This window comes from Mirounga angustirostris, unplaced genomic scaffold, assembly GCF_029215605.1.
Source record: "Mirounga angustirostris isolate CCGP_5_RB_7025 unplaced genomic scaffold, mMirAng1.0.hap1 SCAF_5, whole genome shotgun sequence".
NCBI lineage: Eukaryota > Metazoa > Chordata > Mammalia > Carnivora > Phocidae > Mirounga > Mirounga angustirostris.
In genome coordinates this window covers 153966539-153983174 of record NW_026991713.1, presented here as the reverse complement: position 1 = coordinate 153983174, position 16636 = coordinate 153966539, and the positions used below count along the sequence as shown (strand labels likewise).

Sequence of the window (16636 nt, the reverse complement as noted above, 5' to 3'; positions counted from 1 at the left end):
CTCGCTGTCTCTCTCTCTGTCAAATAAATAAATAAAATCTTAAAAAAAAAAATTCATTCCTATTTTAATGTTGTTCATGCAGTAAATTAAGAGACAAAAGGTTTCTCGAAACCTGTGAGAACAAAGATGGGGAAGCACAGAGCAGCCTTGTTTGGGCCTCGTGAAAAGTTGTATGCACACATCTCGAACCCTCTGCTGGGCCTGTGAGAACCAGAGCCCCATTTCGAAGCGCTTCAAAGGATGTGTATCAGGAGCAGAGCCAGGCTGTTGTTTTCCCCAGAAAGTGTCTTTTGTCCCAAATGGTTTTCTTTGATTTCCTTTTTATCGATGAGAACTTAGCGGTTTTCAAAGGCTGCGGGGAGAGAGAGGATTTTTGTCTGGGTAGAGAGCAGAACAGCATTTGTACAAGCGGCTGCTGGGGGCTTGTAGGCTGGCTTCTGGGTGCGTTTGAGTAATTTGCAGATGGTCTGTTTCGGTTCTCCCAAGCCCACCCCACGTGGTTCAGCCAAATTAAGTGCATCAGGCTCTTCAAAAAGGAAACCAGGCCTGTTTATTTGTGACATTGCGTTAAAGTGGGAAAAGGCGGAAATGGCACCTGTCACGCAGTTTTCTTCTCCCAACACAGCTTCAGTTCTCTTGAGGTTGGATAGGGCAAGCAACAAAACACAGGGGGGACCCCTCTCCCGACCGTGACATGGTGGTGGCGAGCCTCCATGTAGGGGCCGCGTAGCCTGTTCTCATGGTCACCTGGATGGAATTTGCTCCACGTGCTGTGAACGTGGTGGTGGAAAGTTGGATACTGTCCTTGCCTCCGTGGAGGGCCAGAAAGCATCACATAAGGACAACGTGCCTTGAAAGAAATAAAATGGGTGATGAAAACAAGCATTTGAAAGTGAGGGAGGCAGGGGACTATTTTCAGTGGGGGAGTCTGGGAAAGCATAGATGAGGAGATGACGTTTGAGTGGACATTCCCAGGCTGAGAGAGTAGCAGGTGCAAGCCCCCGCAGCAGGAATGGTCTTGTGTTTTCAAGGAGTAGAAAGGAGGCAGTTGGGGCTGGTGGATGAGGTCTGAGATGGAGGCTGGGGTCAAATTATTTAGGTCCTGGTAGATCAGTGGTTCTCAACTGGGGGATTTTGCCCTCAGAGGATATTTGGCAATGTATAGAGACATTTTGGGTGGTCACAGTTGGGGGTGGTATGCTCTTGGCATCGAGTGGGTAGAGACCATGGATGCCATTAAACATCCTACAGTGCCCAGGATCGTACCCACAACGTAGAATGATCTAGCCCCAAATGGTGCTGAGGTTGACAAATCTTGTAGATGAGGCTAAGGATTTTTTTCTTTAAGTTTATTTACTTAAGTAACCGCTGCACCCAATGTGGGGCTTGAACTCTCAACCTTGAGATTAGAAGTCTCGTGCTTTTCTGACTGAGCCAGCCAGACGCCTCTAGACAAAGCTAAAGACATTGGCTTTCATTTTGAGAGTGGTGGATGGAGGATATTACATAGGGAAGTGAGAGAATGTCCTGGTTCAGTTTTCTTTTATAAACCTAGGGTGTTGGACCAAATTATTCTCGCTGTGACATGCCCACCTTACCTGACTAAATTTGGGTGGGAGAAGGGAGACTTCATGGAGTTGGAGACTCTCCCAGAATAAGCAGTCCATTATTCCTGGGGCGGCTGAGCCCACTTCCTGGGAGGGGTTTTGTATCGGGTGCTTGGGTTTCTGCTTGCAGCGAAGAAGAAAGGCCCAAGGAGGAAGTGGAAGGATGGAAATGTAGCTTGATCTTTGGCTTACAGCTAGTCTGTAGCCTTTTTTGGTCTGTAGAAGACGTAAGACAAGCTCAACTGAGCTAGTGAATGGACTTTTCCTCCTATCTATTGGAGAAAAATTCAAAGTCTTTGGTTGCTATTAACATTTGTTCAGGCTGGAATCATGGATAAGAAAAGAATCTTAGTTAAGATTTCTCAGCCTCCGTAGTAACTGATATTTTGGGCCAGATCATTCTGTATTGAGGGGGCGGGGGTATCCTGCACTTTGTAGGATTTTTAACAGCATCCCTGGCCTCCATCCACTAGCTGTCAGTAGCAACCCCCACGCCACTTGTGACAACAAAATAATGTCTCCAGACATTGCCAAATGTCCCTAGAGATGTGGGGGAGGGCAAAATTTCCCCCAGGTTGATGTAAGTTTAAGGGGCCAGTACTTAATGGGTGTCCACAAAGATCACCATGAACTCCGTGATTCTTTTGGGGGAGGAAGGGCAGATTGGGGAGCTACTGAACTAGATGGTCCTACTTTTTCTGTTCCCATAATCCAAGTTCCTTACCATCTGGCCGATGGTCAGCTTTTAAATTTAGCATCGGATATTTCTAGGGAAGAAGGACAAAGAAGACACTGTCTTCAGGAACCCTCCAGGAACACTTTTGCCCTCAGATTATTTAGAGCTGCAGCTCTGATGGCCGAGTGGATGTTGTTGTTCAGATGTGTCACACATTCTGGCCCAGACTTGAGTGAGAACCCTCCACTTTCTTCTGGCCTGGGTTAGGGTACGATCTTGAGATCCTAAGCCCTGAACTCTCATCATACATAAGTCATTCAAGATAACTGCAACGGTTTACTTTCTCCATAGTGATGACTTCACTGTTACTTCTGAATATCAAATATTAAATTCATGCCAAAAAATGTATTTCTCTTTTTTTATTTGAAATGGAGGTGGGGGGCATCCAGAGCACACACCTATTCTGCCTAAGGGTGAAGCCAGCATTGTCTTCCCCATTTAAAAAACAAAGAAATGTGTATGAAAACCAAGACTACAAATGAGTGAGGGTGATGTTATTTGTAAGGAGAATCTCACCGATTTGTTGTAGAAATCCAAATGATTAACCATCTTTGCCTGCTTTATTATTATTTTTTAAGATTTTATTTATTTATTTGAGAGAGAGAATGAGATAGAGAGAGCATGAGGGGGGGAGGGTTAGAGGGAGAAGCCGACTCCCTGCTGAGCAGGGAGTCCGATGCGGGGAGTCGATCCTGGGACTCCAGGATCATGACCTGAGCCGAAGGCAGTTGCTTAACCAACTGAGCCACCCAGGAGCCCCTTCCTGCTTTATTATTAATAGTAAGTTACTTGGGACTTTATGTTAGGAAATCAAGAACTTCAAGACCAGAACAGCAAAGGGTAATGGGACTGTGGTGAAGGGTTCTCTCATTCTGTTCCATCTGCATGGAGTGTCCTTCCCTGAAATATTTGCTGGACAAAATCCTACTTATCTTTTTTCTTTCCTAGTTTTATTGGGATATAGTTGACATATAACATTATGTAAGTTTAAGGTGTACAATGTTGTGATTTCATACACATATATATTTTGAAGTGATTGCCATGATATGGTTAGTTAATACATCCTACTTATCTTTATTTTTTTTTTAAGATTTTATCTATTTATTTGAGAGAGAGAATGAGAGAGAGAGCATGAGAGGGGGGAGGGTCAGAGGGAGAAGCAGACTCCCTGCTGAGCAGGGAGACTGATGTGGGACTTGATCCTGGGACTCCAGGATCATGGCCTGAGCTGAAGGTAGTCGCTTAACCAACTGAGCCACGAGGCACCCCACATCCTACTTATCTTTATAAAGACTTAACTCAAATGCCTCCTCCGTGAAGCCTTCCCTGACCATGCCCCTCCCAAGCATGTGCTTCAGTATGTCTTGCAGTAGGTCCAGGTTTATGTGGCTCATTAATACTGAGGACCTATAATTTGCTTTAATTGTGGTGAAACTCACATCACATCAATCTAACCATGTTAAAGTGTACAGTTCTGTGGCATTTAGTACATTCTCAATGGAACCATCTCCTTTCTAGAATATTTTTATCACTCCAAGGGAGACCCTCTGCCTACCAAGCAGTCACTCCCCATATCTGCCCTCCAACCCCAGCCCCACTCCTTCCAGATTCTGGCAACCATTCATCTGCTTTCTGTCTTTAGAGATTGACCTTTTCTGGATATCTCAGAAATGGAATCATACCATATATGATTTTGTGTCTGGCTTCTTTCACCTACTCTAATGTTAACAAGGTTTAGCTACACAATACTGTAGCATGTTCAGTATGTCATTTCTTTTTGTAACATTCCATTGTATGGATATGCTACATTGTGTTCGTCCATCCACCCTTGGGTGGATATTTGGCCCATTTATTTGGCCCGTTTCCACCTTCCCTGCTGTTGCGAACAGTGCAACTGTGAACATTCATGTACAAGTTTTTCTGTTCTCTTCGGAGAATAGAAATAGCACAGAGAGGAATTGCTGGGTCATATGGTAACTCTAGTTCTAAACTTTTGGGAAACAGCCATCAGACCACGGAGCACAGCAGCTGTGCCATTTTCCATCCCCACCAACTGGGCACAGGCTTCCGGTTTCTCTATGCCTGCACCAAACACCTGTTATTTTCTGTTTGTTGTTGTTGTTTTTATAGCCAACCTAGTGAGAGTGAGGCCATTGGAATTTTGATTTTTTTTTTTAATATATCTTCCCTGCTCCCCACCAAGAGACTGAATTGTTGGTGGCATTGTGCTTTCATTACCAACAACATGGTGTAAGAGTTAAAGCAGGCTGCCCTTGCCTCCTGTCCTTACTCAGAATGTGATCCCTTGGCTGCTCTAAGTCTGAATTCTTTCATCTGTAAAATGGGAACCTCTAGAGCTGTTGAGGGGAAGAAATGAGATTCAGCCTTAGCCTGCCAGAGTCCGTGCCTGGCCTAGGGAGATTTTGCAATTAAAGTTTGCCATAATTATTATGATCGTGATGTCCCGGTGCCTAGGACTGAGTAACTGTAGAATAAATGTTTGTTAAATAAGTCAACGAACGCTTGGATATTGCTCAGTTAGCCCTCTTTTTTTATTTCTACCAACTTTTCCCTGAGTTCCAGACAGCTGTCTTGCAAATCGATCACTCCCAAGGCGAGGCAGAGGGAAACAATGGCTGGATCAATGGGACTGCTTCCCTTGGAAAAATACATCATGAAAACCTTGATAGGCTTGTGTTGGGGGGTGGGGGTGGGGCTGGAGAGAGCCTCAGCTTGTATACTTTAAAGGAAAGGAGGAAGAAAAGAGCTTCCCCCCCCCTTTTTTTTTTGAGATGAGAAACAATCTTCTTAGAAACAGAAAAATAGGGGATAACACCAGGCAGATGTCTTGTTGAAGGTTGGTCAGTGGCCCTCTGGGGAGGAAAAGAGCAGCTCTCTCCACTCTGGAAAGGGCTTGAGGGCCCCCTTAGGCAACGAGGGCCCCCTTAGGCAACCAGAGCCCCGTAGCTGGCCTCACTCCTTTTTTACCAACTCCTATAAGGCTGGGGGTGGGCACATTCCTACAGGTCAGCCCCTTGGTTAGTTTTCTCTAGCTCCCACGGACCCTTTCAGAACCCACATTTTAGCACACTACAGCCACACTGGCCTTCACTGTGTTCCTGGATTTCTCCCTCTTCCCACGCCCATGCTCATGTGTCCCCCTCCCCGCCTGACTTCCTTCAGGCCTTTCTCAAACCTCACCTCAGGGAGGCCTTGCCTGACCAACGTGGCTGACATGGCGGCCCCCAGGTACGCCTTATCAGTCGCCATTCTGTTACCCTAAGCTTTTGTGCTTGCTTTTTTTTTTTTTTTTTAAAGATTTTATTTATTTATTTGACAGAGAAGGAGAGAGAGAGCACACAAGCAGAGGCAGAGAGAGAGGGAGAAGCAGACTCCCCACCGAGCAGGGAGCCTGATGCGGGACTCGATCCCAGGACCCTGGGATCATGACCTGAGCCGAAGGCAGACGCTTAACGACTGAGCCACCCAGGCGCCCTGTGCTTGCTTTTTTAATATTTATTTTTTTAAATATGTTTTAAATGTTTAAATGTTTAAAGTGTTTTTAAATGAAATATTTCTGACATAAAATAATAAACCCCCAGGTACCCATCTCCCGGGTTAGACAAGTGCTAATCATATTCTGCCCTATTTGCTTACTTCAGATCCCCCCCTTTTAATCAACTTTATTAAGGTGTAATTTGCATACAATAAATTCATACATTTTAAATAGTTGATTTTTGGCAAATGCACCCATGTCACCACCACCACCATAATCAAGATACAGAATATTTCCCTCACCCCAGAAAGGCCCCTCATCCCCCTGCCCTGCTGGATTTTTCTCCCTAGTTCTCAACATTATCTGAAATCACCTCATTTGTGTCTCTTTTAGTCTGTTTACTCTCTGCCTCCCCCAGCAGAGTGTATGTTCCATGAAGGCAGGGGCTATTTGCTCCCCAGTCCTTGCACGTTGTGGCCCACAGTCACTCTGTCAAGGTCATGATACTGTATCTATTATTCTTGTGCGCACATCATGACGCACAGAGAGATACATCGGTGGGGTAAGTTCCTGGAAATGGAAATACTGAGTCAACGGATATTTACTTTTTTTGCTATTGTAAAAGAGATACCTATCCCCCTTTCTCTCTTCTATCCCTTGTGTCTCAATCAGCGCCGTTGGCATTTGGGGCTGGATCATCCTTTGTTCTGGGGATTGAGGGGCTGTCTTGTGCGTTGCAGGATGTTGAACGGCATCCCTGGCCTTTACCCACTAGATCCCAGTAGCATCCCCCACCTCAGTTGTGACAGTCTGGAATGTCTTTAGATGGTGGTGGTGGCGACAGCAAAATTATCTCCATTTGAGAACCACTGGTCTATGTCTTTAGGCTAATTTCCTGCCATATTGTTTTGTTCCTCAGTTGGGTCCATCTCTAAATGAACCACCCTCGATGACACTCGATTTGCCAAATCCATTTTTCACCAGGTCAGCAGACTGAATTACAAGTTAGGATCCCTACCTGTAAAGCTGTATCATGAGATGAGCAGCTGGTTAGTTGTAGAAGCAGGGAAGCCTTCGCGCTAAGTCCACAAGGATACGAAGGAGCCAGCAGAATTCTCAGTATTTCTTATCTCAGGATAAATATGTCTGCAGGGTCAGACTCTGAGAATATAACATCTTCCAGGCCTTCGAGAACAAGGGGGAAACCCTAGCAACTGTGTATAGGGGCGCTCTGAACTTCCTCGATTGCTCAGGACACTGAGTTGAACATTCCTATCTTGAAAAACCTGCAAGCTCAAATGTAGAGCAGTAAAGGATAGATGAATGAAATGAAGGAGGCAGGTCCCATCTAGGGGGTTGCTGCACTGTGGCCAGATGTTGCCAGGTGGGAATGTGGGCCCAGCCTTGCCAAAACTTCCCGTTTTTCAAGAAAGGCAGGGAATCCAGATTTTTTTTGAAAGTGTGAAATATCTTGATTCTTGAATTTGATAATAATTATCAAGTAATTATGTTTAAACTTGATGTGGGCCAAATAAAAAACATCTAGGGGCTGACAGTTTGTAACCTCTGAGTTAATTGAGATTATTAACTCACTCAGTACAGAAGTCTTTTGGTTTGACTGGGGATCCAGTCAACACATGTTTATTGAGTATCTACTGTGTACCAAGCTATGTTCTAGAGCTGCCACTTGACATAAACTTGCTGGAATGACTGATAATGAAAGGGATGGATAGAGATTATGGGTGGGTGCGTGGGTGAATGGATGGATGTCTGGATGGGTGGGTGGATGGATGGATAAAGGAAGGATGGGGGATAGATGGTTGATGGATAGATGGATGGAAAAAGGAAGGATAAATGAATGGATGGATGGTGGATGGGTGGATGGGTGTATGGAGATTGAATAGCTGGTAGACGGTTAGATGGGTAGATACATAGATCAATCTGATCTTCTAGAGATATATACTAAAATATTGTAGAAAAATAATATGTCTGGGAATTACTTCAGAGTGATATGGGGAGTTGAATGAGGGTATAGATAAATCAAGATTGGCCGTGAGATGATATTTATTGAACCTGAGTGAGTTTCTTTGTACTTTTTTTTTTTTTTTTTAAGATTTTCTGTATTTATTTTGACAGAGACACAGCAAGAGAGGGAACACAAGCAGGGGGAGTGGGAGAGAGAGAAGCAGGCTTCCCGTGGAGCAGGAAGCCCATTGCGGGGCTCGATCCCAGGACCCTGGGATCATGACCTGAGCCGAAAACGACTGAGCCACCCAGGCACCCCTCTTTGTACTTTTCTGCCTTCTTTTGAATATGATTGGAAATTTCCTATACTGAAAATATTTGTTTTAATGTCCTTATCATTTAGAGGTACACTCTGAAGGATATACAGGTAAAATGACATCATGTCTGGGATGTGGTTTAAAATACTCAGCTAAAATTTTTTGCAAGTCAGCGTGTAGATGTGCTATGGCCTGAAGGTTTGTGTCTCCCCGAAGTCCACATGTTGGAATCCTAACGTCCAATGAGATGGTGTTGCGAGATAGGGCCTTTGGGAGGTGATGAAGGTGGAGCCCCCATGAGTGGAGGTTCGTGCCTTACGTATGAGGCCCCATAGTGCTCCCTCGTCCCTTCCACCAAGTGAGGACAGAACAAGAAGTCTGTGACCCAGAAGACAGCCCTCACCCAATCATGCTGGCACCCAGCCTCCAGAACTGTGAGAAAGAAATTTCTGTTGTTTATAAGACACCCAGTCTGTGGTATTTTTGTTATACAAGCCAAGACAAGTACAGACTAAGACACGATGAAGCAGCCTTTAGCAAAAGAAGTATTCTGATAATTGTTGCCACTGGGTGGTGGGTATATGGAGATTCGTTATACCGGCCTGTGTAATTTGTATATGGTTGCAAGTTTTTACGATAAAAATTTTAAAAAAGGGGCGCCTGGGTGGCTCAGTCGTTAAGCATCTGCCTTTGGCTCAGGTCATGATCCCAGGGTCCTGGGATCAAGCCCCGCATCGGGCTCCCTGCTCGGCAGGAAGCCTGCTTCTCCCTTTCCCACTCCCCCTGCTTGTGTTCCCTCTCTCCCTGTGTCTCTCTCTGTCAAATAAATAAATAAAATCTTTAAAAAAAAAAATGGGACAGAGAAGTGGGGGCCTCCTGTTTTCTAGGTACTTTGGGAAGTGTGGAAGGAATCATGCTCTGGGTGAATTTCCCACCAATGTGGTAGTGTTGATACCCAGGGAATGGGTATTTTTTAATGAGGGATGTCACAGTGAGACTAGAAGCATGGGCTCTGTTGTGAACTGCAGGTTGAGAACAGGTTTCTCAGCCACGTCGTTGCTCTGCAGGGTATTCTGCCTCCCAGTTATCCTCCTCCCAGTTACCCTGCTGGGAGGCAGAAGAGCATAGTGGTCAGATTATCTGGAATCAGCCTCCCTGGGTCCAAAAACTAGTGCTACCACTTTCTGGCTGTGTGGCCTTGGACATGTCATTTCCCTGTTTGATCCTCAGTTTCATCCATTAAATAAGAGTAATACTAACATCTTACAGATTCATTATGAATATTGAACTAGTTATTACATACAAAGTGTGAGCACAGAACTTGACATGTAGCATTTATGTGTTATCATTTTTTTTTTAAAGATTTTATTTATTTATTTAAGAGAGAGAGAATGAGAGAGAACACATGAGAGGGAGGAGGGTCAGAGGGAGAAGCAGACTCCCGGCTGAGCAGGGAGCCCGATGCGGGACTTGATCCCGGGACTCCAGGATCATGACCTGAGCCGAAGGCAGTCGCTCAACCAACTGAGCCACCCAGGCGCCCATTTTATGTGTTATCATTATTGATGCTTTGTTGTTAGTATGTTGTTGCTGCTATTAAGCATTCTAAGAGCAGAAAGAACTTTTTTTTTTAAAGATTTTATTTATCCATTTGAGAGAGAGAGAGAGAGCATGAGCAGGGGCAGGGGCAGAGGGAGCGGGAGAGAATTGGAGCAGACTCCGTGCTGACCACAGAACGGGGGGCTCCATCTCATGACCCTGAGATCATGACCTGAGCTGAAATCCAGAGTTGGACGCTTAACCGACTGAGCCACCCAGGCGCCCCTAGAACTTTCTGAGATAGATGGAATAATTGGGGGCAGAGGCTAAAAGAAGTCAAAGAAAGAGGCACCCATTGTCAACTGATCCACCCACAGAAGCCCATTTGTGAGCTGCTGGGGTCACTTTGCTGCATGGTAGGTACAAACGGAACTACAAGAAAAAAGCAACTTCCTGACCATTTCTTTTCCCTGCAGAATGAAGTAGAGCTGGGGGAGCTGCTTCTGTCACTGAATTATCTCCCAAGTGCTGGGAGACTGAATGTTGATGTTATTCGAGCCAAGCAACTTCTTCAGACAGATGTGAGCCAAGGTTCAGGTACAGTGTGACCCCTTCCCTCCCCCATTTCCTTAACGAGGCATCTCTGTTTGTTTGACCCAGGGCCAAATTTTTTTTTTTCTGCATTCCAGATACTTTTTTTTTTTTTTAAGTAATCTGTTCCCCCAACATGGGGCTCGAGCTCTTTTTTTTTTTAATTTAATTTTATTATGTTATGTTAATCACCATACATTACATCATTAGTTTTTGGTGTAGTGTTCCATGATTCATTGTTTGCATATAACACCCAGTGCTCCATGCAATATGTGCCCTCCTTGATACCCATCACCAGGCTACCCATCCCCCTACCCCCCTCCCGTCTAGAACCCTCAGTGTGTTTCTCAGAGTCCATAGTCTCTCATGGTTCATCTCCCCCTCCGATTCCCCCCCTTCATTTTTCCCTTCCTATCTTCCTTTTTTTTTTTTTTAACATATAATGTATTATTTGTTTCAGAGGTACAGGTCTGTGGTTCATCAGTCTTACACAATTCACAGTGCTCACCATAGCACATACCTTCCCCCATGTCTTATCACCCAGCCACCCCATCCCTCCCACCCCCCACCACTCCAGCAACCCTCAGTTTGTTTCCTGAGATTAAAAATTCCTCATATCAGTGAGGTCATATGATACATGTCTTTCTCTGATTGACTTATTTCGCTTAGCATATGCATTCCGGATACTATTAATAAAACCCCGCAAGGATAAACAAATAGCATTTAGAACTAGGCTGTTAGATTCAAGAGGGAAATAAACGATCAGATGTCTCTTAGAATGAGGCAGGTAAATGATGGTATCTCAGTAACCCCGTTCGAATGGGGGATTTGACTGAGACCATGTGTGATAACTCCTGACCTCTAGATCCTCTGTGCGCTCGCAGCCCCCAAGGAAGTGACCCACCTTTCCAGATGTTGTACCTGCAATGGAGATGCCATGCTCCAGGTGGCGCTAGTGTGTACCAGCCCTGCAGTCCGAGCTGCCGGAGTGCGGGGCACGCCCTGAGGTTTTTTTTCCCCCCCAGCTCATTTCAAGTGTACCTTGAATCTTTATAAATCCCAGCTCTGAAAATACTGTTGTATTTAAAGTGTCTACTTTATAGCAAACCAATTCAAACATGACTTTTCATGAAATGGAACAGATTACATTCCATCTGTATGGAGCCTCTCCCATGACAGAAAGGATATTATCATGAAAGTAGCCGGGGTCTCTGGGACCTCTTCAGCTCAGTGGAGAAACTTCTGTCTCCTCTAAGTACAGTAGCTAAAATAAATTACTTTTGCTAGAAAGTGACACCTGCCTTTAGAACACAACTCACATTCTCAAAAACCACATTATAAAAATAGAGGTTTGGAAGGGGCCAGTGGAGGAAAGGGTCTTAAGGCTGAAGAGTTTCAGACTCACCACGATAGGAGAGGCAGTATGATAAAATGATTAAAGGTCCTGGAGTCAAACTGCCTGGAACCAGGTCCTCGTTCTACTGCTTACAAATGATGTGGCCTTGGGGAAGATACTTAACCTCCATAAGCTTCAATTTCTTCATCTGAAAAATTGTGGTAACAACAGTATCCATCTCATTGAGTTGTTTAAACAATATTAAATTAGATAATGTACATGAATTTGTAAACTGTAAAGCGATCTAAGAACAAGTTATTAATCTGCCATCTCTGAGCTCCTGTGTATGGAGCTATGGGATCACTGACATGATAATGGATTTCTAGGGACAGAAAACCAGCACAGGCTCTGGGTCTGGCTTTTCTTCCACTAGTCTGATCTTAAGCAGGCCATTTCCTATCTTGAATCTTCAGTTTCTTCATCTGTAAAATGAGCACAATGCCTCACACATGCGAGGAGCTCAATAAATCTTGGATGGCTGGAGGAAGAGAGAAAGGGATGAGCAGATAAGCAGCTAGATGGGAAAAAGGAGGGATGGATAATAAATGGATGGATGGGAAAATGGATGAATGAAAGGAGAGGTATCCACCTGGACTGATGGATGGAAAGGTGGATGGATTGATGGAAAAAAGAGAGATGAAAGGATGGGTAGGTGGTTGGGTTGTCAGATAGATGGGAAGTTGGATGGATGGATGGATGGATTGAGTTTCATGAGCTCCAACATTCTATAATTCTGTGTCCAATTCTCAGACCCCTTTGTGAAAATCCAGCTGGTACATGGACTCAAGCTTGTGAAAACAAAGAAGACATCCTTCTTAAGAGGCACAATTGATCCTTTCTACAATGAATCCTTTAGCTTCAAAGTTCCCCAAGAAGAACTTGAAAATGCCAGCTTAGTGTTTACAGGTAGGTAGTGGTTCAGACCCTGATGAACTCCAGGTGAGTTCATCACTTACTGTCCTGTATTCCACTTACTGTCCTAAAGATAGGTGTCTAGAGATGGTAATATCTGGTATTCAGCTATCTGGGTTTGAATCCAACTGTTTGTGAAGTTGGTCAAGATTCATAGAACTGTAAAGCATAATTATTACCAATGTAAACTTTGAAGCCAGATTTCCTAGCACTTCCCCATAATTGCTGAAGCCTTGGGCAAGTTACTTGGCCCCTCTGAGTCTCAGTTTCTTCATCTCTAAAATGTGGGCAATCATAGTACCTGCTTCATAGGTTTATAAGATTCAGTGAGCTTGTAAAATTAAGTGATATCTAGTCTAAAATAATAAGTGCTCATCCTGTTAGTTTTGTTGATACGGTGATTCAAGTAGCTTTTATAGTCTCATAGGGAAACGTAATATGTCACCTAACTTGGAGAGGAGGATTTTAAAAGTCTTCATGTGCTACTGTGGTTGATTTTAATATATTGTCTTCAGGGTGTATTAGTTATCTACTGCTGCATAACAAATATAGTGACTTAAAACAACAAACATTTATTAAGCTCATAGTTCCTGTGGGTCAAGAACCCAGACATAGCTTTGGTGTGTGCGTCTGGCTGAGGTTCTCTGACAAGGCTGTAGTCAGGGTATTGGCTGGGCCTGCAGTCTTATCTTAAGGCTCATCTGGGAGAGGTTCTGTTCCTCAAGCGTACTCACATAGTTAGTGGTTGCCAGCATTCGGTTCCTCACAGTGGAGATGCATTGGACTGGCGGCTTCTGTTCCTTCCTGGATGTTGGCCAGTGACCTTCCTCTGTTTCTCACCACATGGGCTTCTCCATAGTGCAACTCACAACAAGGTGGATGGTTTCCATCAGAGTGGGCAGGTGAACAAGATGGAAGCCAGAGTCTTATTGTAACCTAATCTCAGAAACGACATCCTCTTACTTTTGCCGTATTCTGTTCATTAGAAGCAACCCAGTAGGTCCAGCTCACATTCCAGAATTACAGAAGGGTGTGAATACTGGGAGTTAGGGATCATTGGGAGCCATTTTAGAAGCAGGCTCCTACCATGTCGAGTTAATAGAAGTAATGGTTATTATTTCCTGTGTCCTGTTCCCAGCAGGGGCTTCAGCTTCATTTACTTTATTGCTCATATGCATCATAATTCACCCTGTCAAATCAGCATCATCCTCATCGGCTTACGGGGCTGGGGACTGAGGCTCAAAACCTAACCGATCCACCCAGTCTCAGACTGGTAGAGTCAAGATTTAAGCTCTCATCTTCCTAGCTGCAAAGATGAAGGGGTCTGCATTTCCCCAAACACCCAGGTAGTGCTGGCACTGAGGAACTGACCTCAAACTGAGGATTCGTGCTCCAGAGTAATGGGAAGCCTCATCTGTTTAGATCTAGTCTAAAATCCTTAGCTGCAGGTCTCCCAAAAAAGAAGGCCGTGGCTGAAAAAAATCCTTGCATGCAGGGCTTCCTCCGCACGGGCTTACTGCTTCTCATCACCAAGATTGCAGATGCTCTGTGCCCCAAGACTCCTCTGAGGCAGGTTGGTTCTGGGTTTTCTTAGGGCCTGTCACCCAGAGAGTCTGCATCCAATCAGGGCCTGCATGCACTAAGCAGGTATGACGGTCCTATCTGTTGAAGCCTGGGATGGTTGCTGTCCATGGGTCCCACTGTCCCCAAGGTTTCAGGTCGAGCAGAAGACCGTGATTCCACTGAATCCTTAAATGCTATGGAGCAGGCAGTGGGAACTCTATTGAACCAAGATAAGATCGAAGCATGGAGTATCGATTCCCAAGTCCCTACTGAGAATAAAGGACTTAATGTTGCACATTTAGATCAGGAGGGGACCCCAGGGGGGGCAGTGAGTGCCCAGAAGGAAAGCCCTGACACTTTTATATTTTCCTTAAGATTTTAGGACAAAAGTAGCACATGCTGGTCACAGTGAGTGACACAAGCAAAGGAGGAGTTTGGGTGGAGAAGAGCAGAGGGGTTAAATGTGCAGGCTGTGGAGCCAGGGCCTGGGTCCGGGCTTTGTGATCTTGAACAAGATCTGTATGCTTAGCTTTTCTCATCTGTAAAATGGGTGTAACCGCACCAGGACGACTTGAAGGATTGTTATGTGGATCAGATGAGAACAAGACATAATCTTTGCTGAGTAACGTGCCTCGTGCATAGCAAGCACTCAGTAACCGGGAACTATTATTAAAAAGCAATGTTACTCTCTTCTTCATCCCCCTTCCAGTCCCTTCTCCCCGGGGTCGCCACCTTTAACATCTTGGTGTGCCTCATTTCACACTTCTTTCCTCATTCACACAAACATCATCCGCATATAGAAGATTCAGCTCTTGGGCGCCTGGGTGGCTCAGTTGGTTGGGCGACTGCCTTCAGCTCAGGTCATGATCCTGGAGTCCCGGGATCGAGTCCCGCATCGGGCTCCCTGCTTGGCAGGGAGTCTGTTTCGTCCTCTGACCCTATCCCCTCTCATGTGTTCTCTCTCAAATAAATAAATAAAATCTTTAAAAAAAAAAAAAGAAGATTCAGCTCTTTTAGGAAGTTATTCATTCATTTCGGAAGTGGGTATGAAGCACTTTCTCTGGGCCAGACACTGTTTCCAGGTGCTGGGAATATAGCAGGAAACAAAACAGACAGCCCCCGCTCTTGGGGAGCTTGGCGGACCGGTCTGTGGACACCACCCTGAAACTGGCTTTTGTTTCATTAACCACTGCATGTGTCCAGTCCCTCCAGGTCAAAGCAAATGTGGACGCACCTAGCTCTTTATTTTTAATAATTGCATTACGCACGGTGGGGGGCAGGGGAGGGTGTGGGAAGGTGAGGGGTGTGTGACAGAGCTTGAGGTGTTGCAGTGAGAACTTTAGAGTACCCTTCCCAGAAAAACACCCCGAAGGACAGAAAACCTTGCCTTCTGTTCAGAGGTGTTTTTGAACCCCTTGAATCCCCTGTGTGAACCCCATCAGGCAAAAGCCTCAAACGGAAGTAGCACCCCTGCGCCCCGCCCCCACACGTCTGTCATTCATCCCACCACTTCGGGTGGCCGTCATCAGCTGCACCCATCAGACAAGGCCCGTGCTCTCCATTTGTGGAACATCTGCTTCTCCTGTTTAAATATTGGGGTTTCGTGCCCCCAGCTCAGGGGCACCTCTCGTCAGGTTAAAGCCCACTGAAAATATTCTTTCTAGAGAAGGAAGGATTGCAGGTCTTCTTGCCTTCTTAAGTAAGGGGTGCTCAACTCGGGCTACACTTCAGAATCAGCTGGAGCTTTCAAGTGCTACCGGGGACCCCTGGGTGGCTCAGCCGGTTAAGCATCTGCCTTGGGCTCAGGTTGTGATCTCAGGGTCCTGGGATCGAGCCCCACATTAGGCTCCCTGCTCAGCGGGGAGCTTGCTTGTCCCTCTCCCTCTGCTGCTCCCCCTGCTCGTGCTCTCTCTCTCTCTCTCTAATAGGCAAATAAAAATAAGTAAACAAGTAAAGTGCAACCAGTGGCCAGATCCCACCCCCAGAGACTCTGACCAAGCAGAATGAGCTGGGGACATCGACTGTCTCTCTATCTGTGTATATGTATTTTTTAAAGCACCCCAGATATTTCTAATGCTGAGTCAGGGTTCGAAACCATAGCTGTGAGTGGAAATCCCGGCTGGGATGGCATTTTACCTGTAAAGGGCACTGACCATAGTGATAAAAGAAATGCGGGTTGTGCTGGTATCTATCTAAGCAAAGCTACAATTGTGCCAAATTCGGATCCATGATGTTCTGACTTGCTTTATGTACCAGCCAGGGGAAAGAACTGTCACCTCCGGGCTAAGGATCTGAAACCTAGCCCATTAGCTTGTTTCCAAACACTTGATAACAAAAAAGTAAGGTTGAGCTGTGCTAGGAGCATTGGTGGAGAATCCTGGTAAAAGCCTGTAATTAGCCGGCAGGCTGGGCTGGCTGAGCAGTTCCGTTCCTGTGTGGGATGAGGGTTTTTCTGCAATTGTCAATCAGGTGATTTGTGCAGCTGAAGTTTAAAAAAAGGGGGGGGAATTGCTT

General features: G+C 45.3%; 1 protein-coding gene across 12 annotated transcripts in view; it reads left to right on the top strand.

Moving 5' to 3' along the window:
• Positions 1-16636, top strand: part of SYT17 (synaptotagmin 17) — a 190953-nt gene that overhangs the window by 36146 nt on the left and 138171 nt on the right. For all 12 annotated transcript variants that reach the window (XR_010411863.1, XM_064592591.1, XM_064592588.1 and 9 more), the window contains 2 exons: positions 10137-10257; positions 12398-12553. Coding sequence is in view for 11 of the 12 variants with exons in the window: in XM_064592591.1 (XP_064448661.1) it covers positions 10137-10257; positions 12398-12553 (277 nt within the window). In the remaining variant the exon portion in view is untranslated. The remainder of the gene's footprint in view (positions 1-10136; positions 10258-12397; positions 12554-16636) is intronic.